The sequence below is a fragment of the Argopecten irradians genome, chromosome 15 (genome assembly GCF_041381155.1).
Source record: "Argopecten irradians isolate NY chromosome 15, Ai_NY, whole genome shotgun sequence".
In the NCBI taxonomy this organism is placed as follows: Eukaryota; Metazoa; Mollusca; class Bivalvia; order Pectinida; family Pectinidae; genus Argopecten; species Argopecten irradians.
In genome coordinates this window covers 33,110,224-33,127,361 of record NC_091148.1, presented here as the reverse complement: position 1 = coordinate 33,127,361, position 17,138 = coordinate 33,110,224, and the positions used below count along the sequence as shown (strand labels likewise).

Below are 17,138 nucleotides of genomic sequence, written 5' to 3'. Positions count from 1 at the left end.
GGATGCTTGTTTGTTTGTTTGTTTGATTATTTAACGTCCTATTAACAGCTATGGTCATGTAAGGACGGTCTCCCATGTATGCGGTGTGTTGCGTGTATGTTGTGCGAGGTGCGTGTTTTGGGAGACTGCGGTAAATTCATGTTATGTCTTCTTGTATAGTGGAAACTATTGCCCTTTTTTATAGTGCTATATCACTGAAGCATGCCGCCGAAGACACCAAGCAACACACCCCACCCGGTCACATTATACTGACAACGGGCGAACCAGTCGTCCCACTCCCCGTTTGCTGAGCGCTAAGCAGGAGCAGAAACTACCACTTATATAGACTTTGGTGTGTCTCGGCCAGGGGACAGAACCCAGAGCCTTCCTTACAGACGCGAACGCTCAACTCAAGGCCAAAAGTGAGGCGGTGCCAAGGGAGGCATTAGGAAAGATAAAGTCAGTTAGGAAGAAGAGAAAAGATAAGATCCTAAATTTAGTCGCCTTTTACGATCATGCAATAGGGGCAGCAGGTACAATTCTAACGCCCTACCTGCAGGGCTCACCGCGGGATGCGAGATTCTAAAGTCTCGTTTGGCGAGACTTTCGCTTTGCAGGGCTTGATGTTTAGCATGATGCCGTAAATGCATAATTATATCTTATTTCGGTTTGCTCATGAAATTCTAATTTCATTGTGTGTGCATTACATGCACTGATGAAATTCGGTAGCAGGTACAATTATAACGCCCTACCTGCAGGGCCGATTTGCTGGAGAAGAAATCCAATTGCGAATTGGAGAACATGTCGGGGGCTAATCAGCGTACTGCCGAAATCTTATGTGGAGCTAGGCAGAAAATGGTACAAAGTACAGGGTCAAATCTCAAACATGTTTTCTATCAGACATGGCCTTAACATGCATCTTCAAAATTATTTGTTGCATCGTTATATTATGAAATATGTGAAATTTCGGGAGGCAAACAGTTTATTTCTGGTCACGACAAAAGAGCTGAAACGGGATCGGAAAGGGGAATCAAAACATTATCATCCCGTACACGACTCTACAATTTGTATGAATACTTTAGCTTGGATGACAACGAAAGGTCTTTGTTGACATCATGATGTAATTTGGCCAGAGAGGCCGCGAGAACATTCACGAACTGAGGACTGCTAGTTTCACTGCGGAGATACCAGCGGCTTTAAGTACATCTACCTGTGGAAGGACGAGCTAACAAAAATCAGTAAAATGACCCAATCGCAATGGACGGAAGAATGTATGCTAAACCATGTATATAAATGTAACATTAAGAGAAAGTACAATTTGTTGAAACAGACTTGTAGCGATGTATTAAACTAAGGACACAGTGTTACGTTGGTTTGATATTTGATTTTTCCATCTATTTGTTTCCTTGTTATATAAAGTAAAGTCCTATTGACGACCAGGGTCATGGAATGACAGTCTTCCATGTAAGCGTTGTGTAGTATGTATGTGATGCGAAGTGTTTTTGGGAGAATGCGGTATATAAGTGTTGCGTCTTCTTGTTTAGTGGAACTGTTGCCATTTTTTATAGTGCTATATCACTGAAGCATGCAGCGGAAGTCACCAAGCAACACACCCCACCCCGTCATATTATCCTTTAAATAGCTCTAAAACAAACAAAAAGACTAATATTTCTTCTTTTAAAATATATGTATATTTTTAAGTGATGCAAATGTTTATTGTTTTTACTGTAGCCTTGTTACTCTTTTAGAAAACATTTTAACTCCATAGCAGCACAACAAAGCTTTCCAACTTATCATAAGGAATATCAGCAAATAGAAAATTTTGCTAATACATTTTATGCTATAATATTTCAATATTATGTTGCATGCGATAAAATGTGCCTTTTTTATTTTCAAGCGACATTTGAACCTTAGGTGTACCAGGGTTTTTTTCCAACGGTCATCCAGAAACCCGATACCAGGATGCTGGCACGACAATAGCCCTATCGGACATAACAAAATTGGATAATTTATGTCGATCATCTGCCAGAAAGCTGACCTCTCACAACGCTGATCATTTTTCTCTGGGCAACCGCGGCGGTGCATATTTTTGACAATAATGATTTTGCAGGGAGACATCTAATGACAGTTACTGGTGACAAATCGGAAACTAGACGTTCATCAACAAAGAAAGTCTGCTATGTTTTAAGAAGGTTTAAAAGGTTGTGGATGGTAGTTGTTTTAGCTAAAACAATCATATGAAAAAGGTGACACAAAAGATAACGTCACATCAAACTAAGATTCACCGCCTATGATATAAGTCCATTTTGTTTAGATACATACAAATAACATCAATTCTCACAATATGAAAAAGAGTAACGGAGGAATTGTCTCTGATGAATATAAAATCAGCACTGTGTAATAAATGAGCTCTACTGCGAAAGGGGATAAGGCAAGGCATAAATGAAGCTGTTTGGGAGAATGTAGTATGTTTGTGTTATGTCTCTTTGTAATAAAAAAATATTAAAACACCAAAATGTTTAATTAGATTATGTCAAAGGCAAATGATAATAATTAGTTTGAATTCAATCTGGCAGTGTACTTTAAATTAAAAAAAAATGATAATGTTACTAAAACTGTTTTGTCAAGTGCATGTCAAATGCATTTTATTCCCAAAATTTTACTTTAGAGTATTATACTTTTCCATTGGATTTCTTCTAAAACTTTCGTCACATCCCCCGCACAATCTGGCGATGCCACACCTGTAGCAAAACCTGACAGATTTTTTTTTTTTTTTTTTTCTGGAGTAGAGTGATTCCTTTCATCTGGAGTTTCCTTAGATTGAATATGTACCATTTAATATCAGTCTCAGCTTGTTCCAAAAAATCGCTGGTTTTTCACATGTTTTCGCCATCAATGTTCATTCTATTTAATATAGATATACAAAGTGACCATATCACCTCATTTCAAAAACAAATTACACAAAATCTTCTCCGGCGTCCATTTCATAGACATGCCTAAGGCCAGGAAATACTTTTTATTGGAAACATTATGCAAAATACCAAGCATATGTCATTTATATCAATGGTATAAAAAATGCATGCTGGCATATGCTCATTCGAATGTTTTGGCTAATACTTGAACACTGCATTATCATGTTCTAAGGGAAGCAACTCTTAAACTCTTACCCAACTGGAAGACTTCCCATTTAATAACATAGTCCAGCTCAAATGGAACAATGCGTAAAAATACAATGCAATGATGAGTTTAATATCAAACGGACAAAACTAACATATCTTTTTCCGAGGCAGAGATGTTTATAGAAATGAAAGGTGTATTTACCAAAATCAATTATGTTCGGGTGCCCTAAATTCGTCAGGGACCTGTTGTCATGTTTACAATTTTGCTTAAATTTCGCGAACTCTCGCGTGAGTTAACAAAGAACTAGTCGTTTGCTGAAACTGAGATTACCATTCAGAAAAAAACAATGCGTTTCAAACAGGTAAACTAATTTACAGTTCGCCGATACATTACTGAAATATTTGAAATTTCTCAAGTCTATTTTTCGCTCGCCTATTCGAAGAATAGGGGGAGCTAATGTTGTCACCCCGGCGTCGGCGTCGGCGTCGGCGTCAGCGTTGGCGTTCCATTTCACGTTAAAGTTTTTGAGCAAGTTTTTGTTTCGTCAATTGTTTAAGCTTAAGTCATCATAAATGTTTATGATTTTATATTTTCCTAATGTGTATGGATGTGTATGGATGCTGAACGTGATAATACAACCAATTTGGGGCCCTTTAGGTTTTTTTTTGAGTCTGTTAATTTGTCATATTTCCACGTTAAAGTTTTTGAGCAAGTTTCTATTTTGTCTATTGTTTAAGCTTAAGTCATCATAAATGTTTATGATTTTATTTTCCTAATGTGTATGGATGCTGAACGTGATAATACAACCAATTTGGGGCCCTTTAGGTTTTTTTTTGAGTCTGTTAATTTGTCATATTTCCATGTTAAAGTTTTTGAGCAAGTTTCTATTTTGTCAATTGTTTAAGCATAAGTCATCATAAATGTTTATGATTTTATTTTCCTAATGTGTATGGATGCTGAACGTGATAATACAACCAATTTGGGGTCCTTTAGGTTTTTTTTGAGTCTGTTAATTTGTCATATTTCCATGTTTAAATAGTAAATACTTGAACATCAACTTCTTCTGAATAGGCGAGCTTTGCTGTTCTCCAACAGCTCTTGTTAATGTCATAATATAGCCCTACCTGCAGTCTCCCATCGCCCTTGTCAAGTTGACAACGCTACCTCAACACACTACCGGAAGGCCTGGTGACGTCATGTAAATATTTTGTTCAGATATTGATGCCAAGCTATCTAATTTTGCGTTTGAAATAACCCACATCTCTTGGTGGTCGTGATTAAACGATACCCAGACTTGAATTACACTTTCATGATAAATTTTCCGAAATCACATTTTTACATCTGATCATGACTTATTGAAATGTAACTTTAGACTAGATCTAGATATGTAATAATTCTCTCCTTTGACACGATCCCTCAACGTTGTCAAGAGTACATAGTATTGCATTGCAGACCCTCTTACAGTTTGTTTGTTTGATTAATTAACGTCCTATTAACAGCTATGGTCATGTAAGGATAGCCTCCCATGTATGCGGTGTGTTGCGTCTATGTTGTGCAAGGTGCGTGTTTTGGGAGACTGCGATATATTCATGTTGTGTCTTCTTGTACAGTATATTGTAACTGTTGCCTTTTTTTTCGTGCTATATCACTGAACCATGCCGCCGAAGACACCAAGCAACACATCCCACCCGGTCACATGTATACGGTGTGTAGTTGGATGAATTGCGTGGTGCACATTCTGGGAGACTGTGAACCTGTGGTATATTCATACCTGGCCCTGCAGGTAGGGCGTTAGAATTGTACCTGCTGCCGCTATTGCATCATCGTGAAAGGCGACTAAATTTAGAATATTATTTTTATGCGGATGTGCTGTACGTGTTTTGGCAGACTGATGCCGCTGTTGCCTGATCGAAAGGCGACTAAACTTAAGATTTCAACTTTTTTCTTTTTTTCTAACTTTATTCTTCCTAACATCTCCCTTGACACCGCATCACTTTTGGCCTTCGGTTAAGCGTTCGCTCCTGTGAGGCAGGCTCTGGCCCCTGGCCGAGACACATCAAAGTCTATCAGGATGACAGAGGAAAAAATATAAATGTTTATCTATCCTATTGAGTCTTTTTGTTTTTGAAAGATGAATATTTGAAGTTTATAATTTCCAACGTTTTTTTAACATCGATCAAATATATTTTTGGTGAGCTCGTTTCAAACCTTGGCTATTTTTATGTGATCAGGGAGCCCTGAAATCTCCGTTACATAGCTACCCACTGTCGTTTTAAGCTTGACTTGGGGACTTTTTAAATGAATAGGTAATAAATAGGCAATCTCATTTATAGAAAACAAATTAATTAATTAATCCATACATATCACATCCATACACATCCTCTCATACTGGCCTTTAATATAGACCTATCCACATAACTTTTTTGAGTTATCGCCCTTTGGTCAGCGATTGTGGCGCCGGGAGTAAAGACACTTCCGGTTATGGTAGGCGTCTGTAGTTACAGCTGTCAATTTGAGTTATCAATTTGCCATTAGAACGTCGTTAATGCGAAATATTGTTGTTTTGATTAACTTTTGGTAATTGTTACATATATACGTTATTCTTTTCTACATTATTGTACGTTTCAAAACAATTGGTGATTGTTTTTATACTCATTTTACAACGTAAGCAGCCGGCTGCAAATTATGGATATTGATGCTCCTGACGATATGACTTTAGATAGTTTTTTATCATGGTGCGTTGACTCAGGTAGGGCGTTAGAATTGTACCTGCTGCCCCTATTGCATGATCGTAAAAGGCGACTAAATTTAGGATCTTATCTTTTCTATTCTTCCTAACTGACTTGATCCTTCCTAATGCCTCCCTTGGCACCGCCTCACTTTTGGCCTTGAGTTGAGCGTTCGCCCCTGTGAGGAAGGCTCTGGGTTCTGTCCCCTGGCCGAGACACACCAAAGTCTGTAAAAGTGGTAGTTTCTGCTCCTGCTTAGCGCTCAGCAAAAAGGGAGTAGGACGACTGGTTCGCCCGTTGTCAGTATAATGTGACCGGGTGGGTTGTGTTGCTTGGTGTCTTCGGCGGCATGCTTCAGTGATATAGCACTATAAAAGGGCAAAAGTTCCACTATACAAGAAGACACAACATGAATATACCGCAGTCTCCCAAAACACGCACCTCGCACAACATACACGCAACACACCGCATACATGGGAGGCCGTCCTTACATGACCATAGCTGTTAATAGGACGTTAATTAATCAAACAAACAAAATGACTCGCTGAAAGTATTTTTGGAAAAACGTGGTATGTCAAAAGAAGGCACAAAGTCGGAACTGGCAGCTCTATGCTTTGCTGTGAATAAACTAAACATACAGCCAAAGCCCACATCCCAACAGATTTTAACGGCCAACAAAAAAGCGTATACAGACTTGTTGTCAGTGAAAAGTGACATTATAACTGACCCATTTAAAATTTCATCAGGATGGTTTGGCGAGCATGATGGCATGCGCTACTGGCCTCCAGTGTTCCTAAGTGACATTACTAGATTTTTCATTCAGACTACCGATGATCCCAAAACTGAAACATTTTTGGGTTCCTACAAAACCGGGAGGTCATACGAGTACTTCACAAGCAGCTGGATGAAAGAAGTTCATTATCATCCACTGTCAAATAAATCGAAATTCTGTCTGCTAAGATCTCAATGTACACCCTCACAACGTGTGTCTGATACTGATCATGGAGTTTGGACGTGCATTGAGAAGACATCCGGTGCTATTATGTGTGCTTACTGCTCCTGTACAGCTGGGTAAGTTATTGATCAAACATATTGTTAATGTTCTAATAATTTTTACATCCATATGACATTATATAACATCATTATAATTGTACAAAATTTTATCTTTTAAATAATTTTCTAAATGCATTTACTGGTAACATTCTGCCATAATAATCAATCTTTATCAATTTTAAATATGTAGTTGTACCTGCACCACAGAACATCATATGCTTATTGTTTTTGTAGACCTAAGTCAATATCTCATTTCTTTACAAAATTCAAGGTTGGGGCAAACATGTAATCACATTGCTGGCCTGCTGTACAGGGTAGAACATGCCAATAAGATTGGTTTATGTGATGCAGCATGCACGTCACTGCCATGTACCTAGACTCCCTGGTGAGAAAGTGAAATATGGGCCACAACAGATTTGTGACATGGTCCCAAAGAAATCAAAACACGGGAAATCAGGTAATGAATAAAACAGATTTCTTTTATTATTAATTAGATAATATGTCATTGTGTTGGAATGACAATCAGATTACACATTTTAAAACAATTACATTTGGATACCTTTACTACTACACATTAAACACAAAAGTGTCTGTTTGCAAAGATACATAACATACAAAGATGTGTAATACTTCCAAATATTGTAAAATGTGACTCCATCAATAACTAAAACTTATTAAAAATTCTTTAAAATTAACTATCTATTATTATTTTGTTCACTTTCAGCTTCCAGCAGACCCCTTGTAAGTGCTAAAAAAATCACTATTCCAGCCTGACCAGCCTAACAAGACTGCAGAAGGGAACATCTTGGAAAGCTTGGGGAAGCTTTTTATGAAGTGTAACCAAATGCATGTTTTTTAAAGGTACATAATCATACATTTCATTGTAATAGTGGTACCCTAAAACATTCATTTTAGTATTCATTTTTAAACGAGGGCAGCATGAGATAATCTTATTTAGACAAAATTTTCTATAGTTACTTCATGAATTATGACAATTGTTTTGAAGCACATTTCAACTTGTTGCCTTTCATATTTTACATTAAATTCTCCAAAGTGTACATATCTAGGAGCAACACCTTTTCCTCACAAGGTCTGCATAAGCTCTATCTGAGGTATAATACAGGGAAATTGTTTTTACAGGATATGTTCCAAAAGGAGCTAGATGCAGCACGGTGAATGAGCCTACAGGTCAATCAGAAAAAAATCTAGTCGGTACGTACTCATCTGTATGAATAGAAACATATTAAGCATAAATTTTCATGATTTTACTTACTTTTACAATAAAACAAATTGAGTTGTGGCACATTGATATCTTATACGATAATTTAGTTTGGCCAATGACTGTGTCCCTTTTAAAATTCCCTGCAAAAAATGTGCTGTATTTATGACTGTCATAAAATACGTGACGTACAATTCTTTCTGTTTATGGAAAAATAACCTCAAAGATCTAACCAATAGAAATGAGTGTAACATGTGAAATTAATTGACCAGTATTTATTAATATTGAATTGATGTTACCATACATAATCATGTTTGTTGAGAGAATTTGGTAATTTGCCAGTACCATAAGACTTGGTATTTTGTCATTAATTCTAAACAAGCACATGGAAGTAATATACAAATGTATTCATATGTAAAAAAAAAAGACACATTTTTTGTGCAGAATGTGATACTCAATCCTCCGGGAAACACATAACCCAAAGTACCAGTACGCACAGTGATATACAAGGTATGTACTAAAGAGTTAAGTTTGCTAAGCTTAGGAATATAAAAGTGTTCCTAATAAACAAGAAATATTCCTAAAACAAAACTGCCCTCATATGAAATCTGCTTTGGGGACAGGTAAGGGTTCTGAATTGAATAAGTCCACTCTCTTCTTCAATTCCATGGAGGCATATTTATGATATTATACATAAACATATAAGCCACATGTCTTTAAGCATTAACAACAAGTGTCACTTTCAACGTGTCTTATTAAAACATATATTTAAGAAAGAAATTAATGTATTGCAGTGTCAGTCATATTATTTAATTTCCTGGTAGATATGGAGACAAGTAGTACCTGTAGCTTCAGCATACCAGAGAAACGCTTCAGTATCTACAAGCATGCCGAGAAATGTTTAGTGCATGAGGAGGAGGCTTTTATGAAATCACTTCCACCACCTTGATCAAACAGAGATTATTGGCTTGGCAGAGGCAACAGAGCTGCAATCAAATTCACCTTTGTGGCATGCAGCTCGTAAAGGACGAATTACAGCTTCAAGGAAAAGTCAATCCTGTCTTAGCGACCACAAGATATAAAGATACTCAGCACTTATAAGACCTGTCACTTCAGTGGGGTCCTAAATGGCTAATTTAAACTCAAATTAACCTACCTGTGTATATACAAAGACATCTTGTTGACTTTTAAAGTGTACACGGAACGGAAAATAATATTTAGATATGTTATTCTGTTTGATCTCTTGACAAGAATGTTGAAAACCGCATCAAAATCGGCCGCTTCAGTACCGAGATACAGCCCTCCGAAATGCTCGATTTTTACCTGTATATCGACTGCTAATCAGGGAATCGGCCGCTCACGCTGATTTGAGGGATAACCGGATGTGACATCACGAGGACAACGGCAGTGAGGTGTTTGGTAGTGGGGTTATAGCAAAAAGGGGGGGACATAAATGTATTCCTGAAATGAGGTTACGAGAATCTTACAAATATATATACAGTATACAGTTATGTTGACGATTTAATTATATATATAATAGGAAATATTACAACTGAAATCAGGCTAAATACAAATGTAGATAAGCGGAAACATGTATACGTTATTTATGTTTCTGGTACATTTAACTAGAGATCTTATCTCTGTTTTAACAACTTTCTAAATTATCAAACCTCGGGAATATTTCATTTTCATAATGTGATCTTAAAAGAGACGAATTAGGAAAATGATGGTTATATAATTATTCATTTTAATATGTTTCTGTATAAATAAAAATTCTCACTAGGCCTATGGATTTCAACAGAAATATATATGTATATATGTTTCTGATTTCAAGAACCAACATAACGAAAAGAAAATGTTTTAAATGTATTTCATAGTTCAATTCACGTAGATATCATAGACATAAATTAGGAGGGGAGTAAAAAATGGATATCCGAAATCTAGCAACTGTCATAAATATCAAAATTCTGACATTGAGCATCATATTTGCATTGTTCTTTCTCGACATGCCATTTGTAAATAATTTTGTAGTTTTTGTTATAAAAATACATTTACGTGTAACCAGAACATATAAACAAGACAAATGTATAATGAGTCTTTCTGAAATATATACTGTACATCTAGTAATTGATACACTTGTCATATGTTATGTTAGAACGGTATATTTTACTGTAAACTAGGGATTTTTAAGTGTAAACAAATATTACATTATACAACAATTACATGATGGTCCATCGCTAACTTACCTGTGATCTTACTTTTGACAGCTGACGCGAGCTAATCAACAAAGCGTGACAGGTCACTAAACACCTTTCTTACGTAACCTGGTTAGCCCCCTCTTTAGTCTCGGTTGACCACGCGGTTTAGTTACTGCAGTATACAGGTATAGAAATTAACGCAGCACGACATTGGCTATTCGGAATGACAGTTCTGCATTTGTTCTGTACTTGATATCTGCTACTTGGATTAGACTTGTCACATAGACATCTTCAGTCTCATTGTTTTCGTCTAACCCGTAAATGATTTATTTTTCAATTAAAGACACTAATGAATGAACTTGAGCGAAATATCAACAAGTCGTCGAGTGTACTGTATTATATGTAAGCTGAATATATTTTGTCAAAAAACAAATAGATCGATTTCAGATGTAGATGCATTTACATATATGCTAAAAATTCTGTTTGGAATCATAACTTAATCGTATGGGCAGGTTTTATAAAAAAAAAGTCAGAAATCTGTTAAGCGGGTTTGACCAGTAGACATTCAAAGACCCGAGTCGGGCTTTGGATAACATAATCAAGAATTCTTGATATAATATTCACATATATGTGGTTCCAACCACCGCAGATATACAACGTACGTGGACTTATTATGAACATTTTATTGTGTAAAGTTATGCAGTAATTGCGTAGAGATGTTCATTTATCTAAGACATGTACATCAATATACATGTATGCATGGCATAAATCCCTGTTTTCAAGCGTTTTTCAAACTCATATATGTGATCAAGGATAATATTGAATAGGTATCGGACATGAACACAGGTATTTGTGTCTTCAAAATCGATATTTACAAACAGATAGTTTATATTAGATAGCAGGCACCAAAAATCGCCTCTCTATCTTATGCGAGTAGAATAGGTCCCGTTGTCCTCGTGACGTCACAGGTCAGGGGTCCCGAATCGGGGTCAATGGCTTGGGGCTTCAGGTGTGTTTTAGAGAAAAGTCGCATTATCTCTAATACCGTAATCGCTATGAAACTCGTACTTTCTCCATTCTAAATTTTATCCAAAGACGCATTTATCAAGCCTTATATACCAAACCATTCCGTGTACACTTTAAGACTTTTTTCTTTGTACCGTATATTGGTTTTTATAGAAAACTTTGACTAAATAATTTACACTTTAACTACAAGAATGAGGTCTTATAAAACTAACATTGTTAGTTGATCAATAATTTTTTTTTATGCATTTAGGTTTTATGCAGTTTACACGAAAGTCAACACCATTAACAAGGCATCCGGGGAACCAGACACTAAATCACTTCTTAAAGTATTGAAGGGGGAATCAGGTCTACAAGGTAATACAGTTGACTAAGCATTTCAAAATCTAATGAGTGAAATTAACTTTCATTGTACTATAGGGAATATTGCATTTGTTTGGTGTTGTAACATAATCTTAGACCATGTATATAGATGATCATTATAATAAAATTATTGATAAACTGGTTAATATGGTTTTTTTCATACCTTTACTGCATGTATGCTTCCAATCGTGAATAAACTAAAATTTTAATTAATCACATCTTTGTCTACAGGTCATGCTGTAAATCTTCCAAGAGCAATTAAGCATGGACGGGAAATGGAGGCAGTTGCCAAGAAAGAATTTGTCAATGCAAAAGAAGAGCCACCGTGACCTAGTTGTAAAACACTGTGGTTTTTTTGTACACCCTGAAAAACAGTATTTGGGTGCAAGCCCAGATCTGTTAACTTCCTGTTCCTACTGTGGTGGAAATAAGATGTCCTATTTCTCCTCCTTATTCTAAATGTATAACAATATGTTCATGTCCTGGCAAACATTTAAAGTTTTTTGAATGCGTAAATTGGCAACTCTGTTTGAAAGAAACCCGTGCATACTATGCACAGATTCAGGGGCAAATGGCTGTGACAGGAATGCACTTCTGTGACTTCTTTGTCTATACTTCATATGCAACATTTCAGCAAAGAATTAAATTCAATGCATATTGGACAAAGATATCCAATAATTTGGAGATTTTTTTCAAACAGCACATGATTCCTGATATGCTCAAAATCACCACCCCATCCACTGCCATTTCTACAAGTAATGAAGTCATTGAGGATATGGATATTGATGAAGTATTTGGAAATACATATTTCTGTCCACTGTGTTGCCAGAAAATTTTGGAACGTGAAAACATCAATTGTTTTGGGGCAAGAAGTGTGTGCTGTGATATGTGTGATAAATGGCACCATTTTAAGTGTGTCAAAATGACCAAGTCTACACTGAAGTCACTAGGAGAATGGTTATGCCAATCATGTTTACTTCTTTAAAGAAAACACTATTCTATTGCATGCCCAATAGGTGTGCTCATCTCAAAGTTGTATATACATTTTTAACTGATTGTACATATATATGTATTTTAATTATGTATTTTATATAATGTTCACAAAATATCCTTAATATGACCAGTTACTTTCATAATGTTCACAAAATATCCTTAATATGACCAGTTGCTTTCATAATGTTCACAAAATATCCTTAATATGACCAGTTGCTTTCATAATGTTCACAAAATATCCTTAATATGACCAGTTTTTTTCATAATGTTCACAAAATATCCTTAATATGACCAGTTGCTTTCATAATGTTCACAAAAACATCCTTAATATGACATAAGAGCTACAGATATATATATAAAAAAAGTCCTAAATATGTAAACTGTGTGCTATTATAGATGTTCATTTGTTATACTTTGGTAGAGGTGAATATAGATTGCAGATTCCTGCAACAATCAAAACAACTTTGTCCAAGTGATGCAACAGTGTTAGTGGTAGCTCATGTTTCAAGATGCGAAAAATATTTCATTCGTCTTATAGCTTGCTCAATGTAAATTCTACGATTGGCAATTTGTTTAGTTTTTTTCACCTCTTCTTTTGTGAACTGTGCAGTACCACGCCTGCCAGGAGGGATAAGCAGTTCTGCTTGCATAAGGGCAAGGTCCTCAGCTATTGTAAAGCCACGATCAGCGAGAACTTTATCATATGGTTCCAAAATGTCTAGAAATCCACAATGATTTGTTATATGTTTGTCACTTGTGCGCCCTCCCCATGCCTTAGAAACAAAATTAATCAAGCCTGCTGGAGTGATACTGATGAAATACTTTGCAGTGTTGTGATGTTTGTAATCACTCCATGTGTTTGTTCGTACTGACAGATTTTGAGGTGTCTCTAAAAATATTTCTGTACAATCTATGATATGTCTTACAGACCTGTAGGTTGGATTTTGAAAAGATGGGGGCAAGTTTTGCCTCACAACATCTTTTGGTGGATTGAATACTAGTTGTTTTAAGAAATTTGGCCAAAAGCTTGGTCCATGTTGTAAATATATTTGATACTGTCTGCTTGGAAATGCCAAATTTCATTGCCAGTTCTTGGTTCAATGTTCCCAATCGTATTTTCATGAGCGTCATCAAAAGTTCATCCTTGGATGAAAGACACCGTCTACTTGACTTTTTGGGATTGTATTTGTACCTTAGAGGATTGCAGACAAATTTGGAATTTGTTGTACCACTGTGCCAATATTTCATATTGGCTATACTAGGCTTCATTACACTGAAGATAGTATCAAAAACCTCAATTGTTGGAATTCCAGTATGGAATTTCATATCAGTGTCTGTGCAGATACTGCTGTATCCAAAAGGCTTCCTAACCTTTTCCTGGTAGATATTTTTCATTGTTGCCAGGTCTCTACTTAGTGTTTGGATTTGTTTTTTCAAATATTGTATCTGAGAATCCTTGTTTACACATTGTAAACATCCTTTATCAACATACAAGTGATCATGTTGAATGAAGCAATCCTCTGTAACTCCAATTTCATGGTGGAGTCTAATATTTGAAGAAGTTTCAGTAATACTGTCAGACTTTTGTGTTTTTTGTTTGAGGAGAACCTAAATCTGGTGTGCTTATTCTATTTTTTGGTGGTTTACGAGGTGTTGTTTTTTGTGTAACCTTGTAACCTAATAGAAGTGATGGTATGGGATTTTCCTCAGTTGGAAATCCATCCTCAAAGTGAGAGGAACAGATCCTAGAATCTACATTAGGTTCCCATATTTTGGCTGGATTTGGGGAATTTTTTCTATTTACTGTTTTTGTCCACTGCATGCGAAGGGAGGAATCATTTGGGAATGGGAAAAATTGAAATGGAGGCTTGCATGTACATTTTTCTGTACCATAATTACTTTCATGAAGTGTACACAACCTACTTCTCCATATTCTGAGACGGTACCCACCATTGGAACACCCATTAAAACAGCACATTCGCTTAGACATATTAATAAATAGACACAAAAATACATTAAAAAATAAAAGAAAAAATGCACCTTTTTGTGATAATTTCATGTACATTGATTAAATATTAATGAAGAACTAGAGTTGTACCATATACGGTCGTGTAACAGTATACACTAGCTTGCAATGCATTATAACAACAATTGCTTTTTATTCACCTGGAAATGAATAATGAAATATCAAAATGCTGTTAAATAATGTGCAATAGCAATAAAGATTTGCATAAACAACTAGCAGACAATTAAGCGTTGCAATACAACAGTCTAGCACAATAATTTAAGCATTACAGCACAAAGGTAGATTAGTAAAAGGTAGTCTAGAACAATACGTTAAGCATCACAGTGCAAACATAGAAGCAGTCTAAAAGAATAACAGTGCAAACATAATTTTAGTAAAAGCAGTGAAGCATAATTAAGCATTACAGTGCAAAAGGTCAAGGGAGATTTGAGGAACAATGCAAACACAAAACTATGCACTAGAAAGGTTGGTTGCTGCACTTTTCATAGCCCTGTTCCTGATGATTATCATTGTACACATATGTATGCATATATGTTTAACACTGGTAAAATTAGGATATTTCATTTTCATAGTAGTTTGTTTGTTTGTCATAGTAGTAAAAGTTATTAGTAAATGCACAACAAGCATAAGCTGCAGAGATGGTTGATGTCAAGATGAAGTCTTTAATAAACTGACATAGGATTTGTTTGTTTGTTTGTTTAGTTTTTACGTCCTATTAACAGCCAGGGTCATGTAAGGACGTGCCAGGTTTGTTGGTGGAGGAAAGCCGGAGTACCCGGAGAAAAACCACCGGTCAGCACCTGGCAGCTGCCCCACATGGGATTCGAACCCGCATCCCAGAGGTGGAGTGCTTGTGGTAATATGTCGGGACATCTTAACCATTCGGCCACCGCGGCCCCGCCTGACATAGGACAAAGGGTGAACTGGCATAAGAGACAAAGCAGGACATTCATTATGTAGCATGCATGCTTGTTAGTAGTCTTTAAATCCTCCACCTCAAATTTCTGTAAATCAAACAAATGTTGTAAGTAATGATATATTGGATTTTTTAAAACAAACTTATTCATTCATTCATTCATTAATACCTTTATCCCTTCGAAAATTAAAACAAATGAACAAATTAGAATACAAACAAAATAAGTGCACAGTACAAACAAAACAAAAGGGTGAGATAACATTTAAGTTAAGGGAGAACATGAGGCAAAAAAGAAAAAAAAATAAACAAAAAAGTTCCAGAAATACTTTCATTATTTGAATTATATATGTAAAAGAAAGCATACGCTTCACTGTTGGCTATCATCAAATACTGTTAAATTTACCTAATATGCACTAATAGAGCAAGTATAAACTTACAAATACAGGTATAAGTAGAGACAGATATGTCAAGATGAAGTCTTTAATAAGCTGACATAGGACAAAGGGTGAACTGGCTTAAGAGACAAAGCAGGACATTCATTATGTAGCATGAATGCTTGTTAGTAGTCTTTAAATCCTCCACAAATTTCTGTAAATCGAACAAATGTTGTAAGTAATGATATATTGGGTTTTGTTAACAAACCTGTGGTTGTGTTTATCAAAATAGAGCAGCAGTAAGCACACCAATACTAGGAATTGAAGTTGTCGTTACAAAAGACCATTATAAAAAGAGACCAAATGTTTTATCCATTGTGTATAACAGTGATAGCAAATTAGGAAACACCTTACAATTATATTTGATGATGATATTACATGTATATGCAGAAAATAATCTACCAGTAATTTCAACATCAATATACAATTCATAAATCACACAACAAACTTATGTATTGTATGTGTGCTTTAATGTATGAATTTACTATGTTGGTATAATAACATTGATAGATACCAGATGTTATGTACAAGTGGTATCATTAAATTTGAATTTAAATTATCAAATTAGTCTTTTATTGCCTGATTTTGTCTCTATTTGCAAATAGATATTGGATATAGTGAAAAACGTACATTATGCCCATAGAAATTTAACATAAATCAATTCATAATGCACACAGTTGTATACAAATGTGTACATTGGATCTTGTTGTGTCGACTTAATTTTGTTCTGGTGTAGATTCAGCATTTCATCCAAGAACCTTACATTCAGTAGTAAAATTATCTCAATTAATCAGGGTTAGCTTAAAAAACATTCCTTATATTTAAAGAATCACTTAACTTAAAATTCTCCATAGGAAAGCATTGCAGATTTTAAGGAAGGCTTCTTAACTTAAGACTTTATCTTAATTTTTGTAATGCTTTTCTATGAAGAAATTTAAGATAAGGAATTCCTTAAAGTTAAGGGATGTTTGTGAAACTGGGACCTGGTGAAACACTCAAGTAATGTTCGGAGAGTCATGGTTCGAATCCGGTCTGGCAGTGTATTGTTCCGCTAGTAAAACCAGTTGAAACCAGTTGAATATTGC

The 17,138-nt window shown here is 35.7% G+C and overlaps 1 protein-coding gene and 2 pseudogenes across 1 annotated transcript; 2 read left to right on the top strand and 1 right to left on the bottom strand.

Annotated features, from left to right (window-relative positions):
- Positions 1 to 6,363: 6,363 nt before the first annotated feature.
- LOC138308794 (uncharacterized) lies at positions 6,364 to 7,258 on the top strand (the record flags this gene model as incomplete). Its single annotated transcript, XM_069249805.1, has 2 exons — positions 6,364 to 6,899; positions 7,153 to 7,258. Coding segments are annotated over 2 exons (642 nt in total), but the record flags the coding sequence as incomplete, so codon positions are not given.
- A 4,314-nt stretch (positions 7,259 to 11,572) lies between these two features.
- Positions 11,573 to 12,669, top strand: LOC138309784 (uncharacterized; annotated as a pseudogene).
- Positions 12,670 to 13,077: 408 nt separating this feature from the next.
- Positions 13,078 to 14,667, bottom strand: LOC138308793 (uncharacterized; annotated as a pseudogene).
- Between the last annotated feature and the right edge of the window lie 2,471 nt (positions 14,668 to 17,138).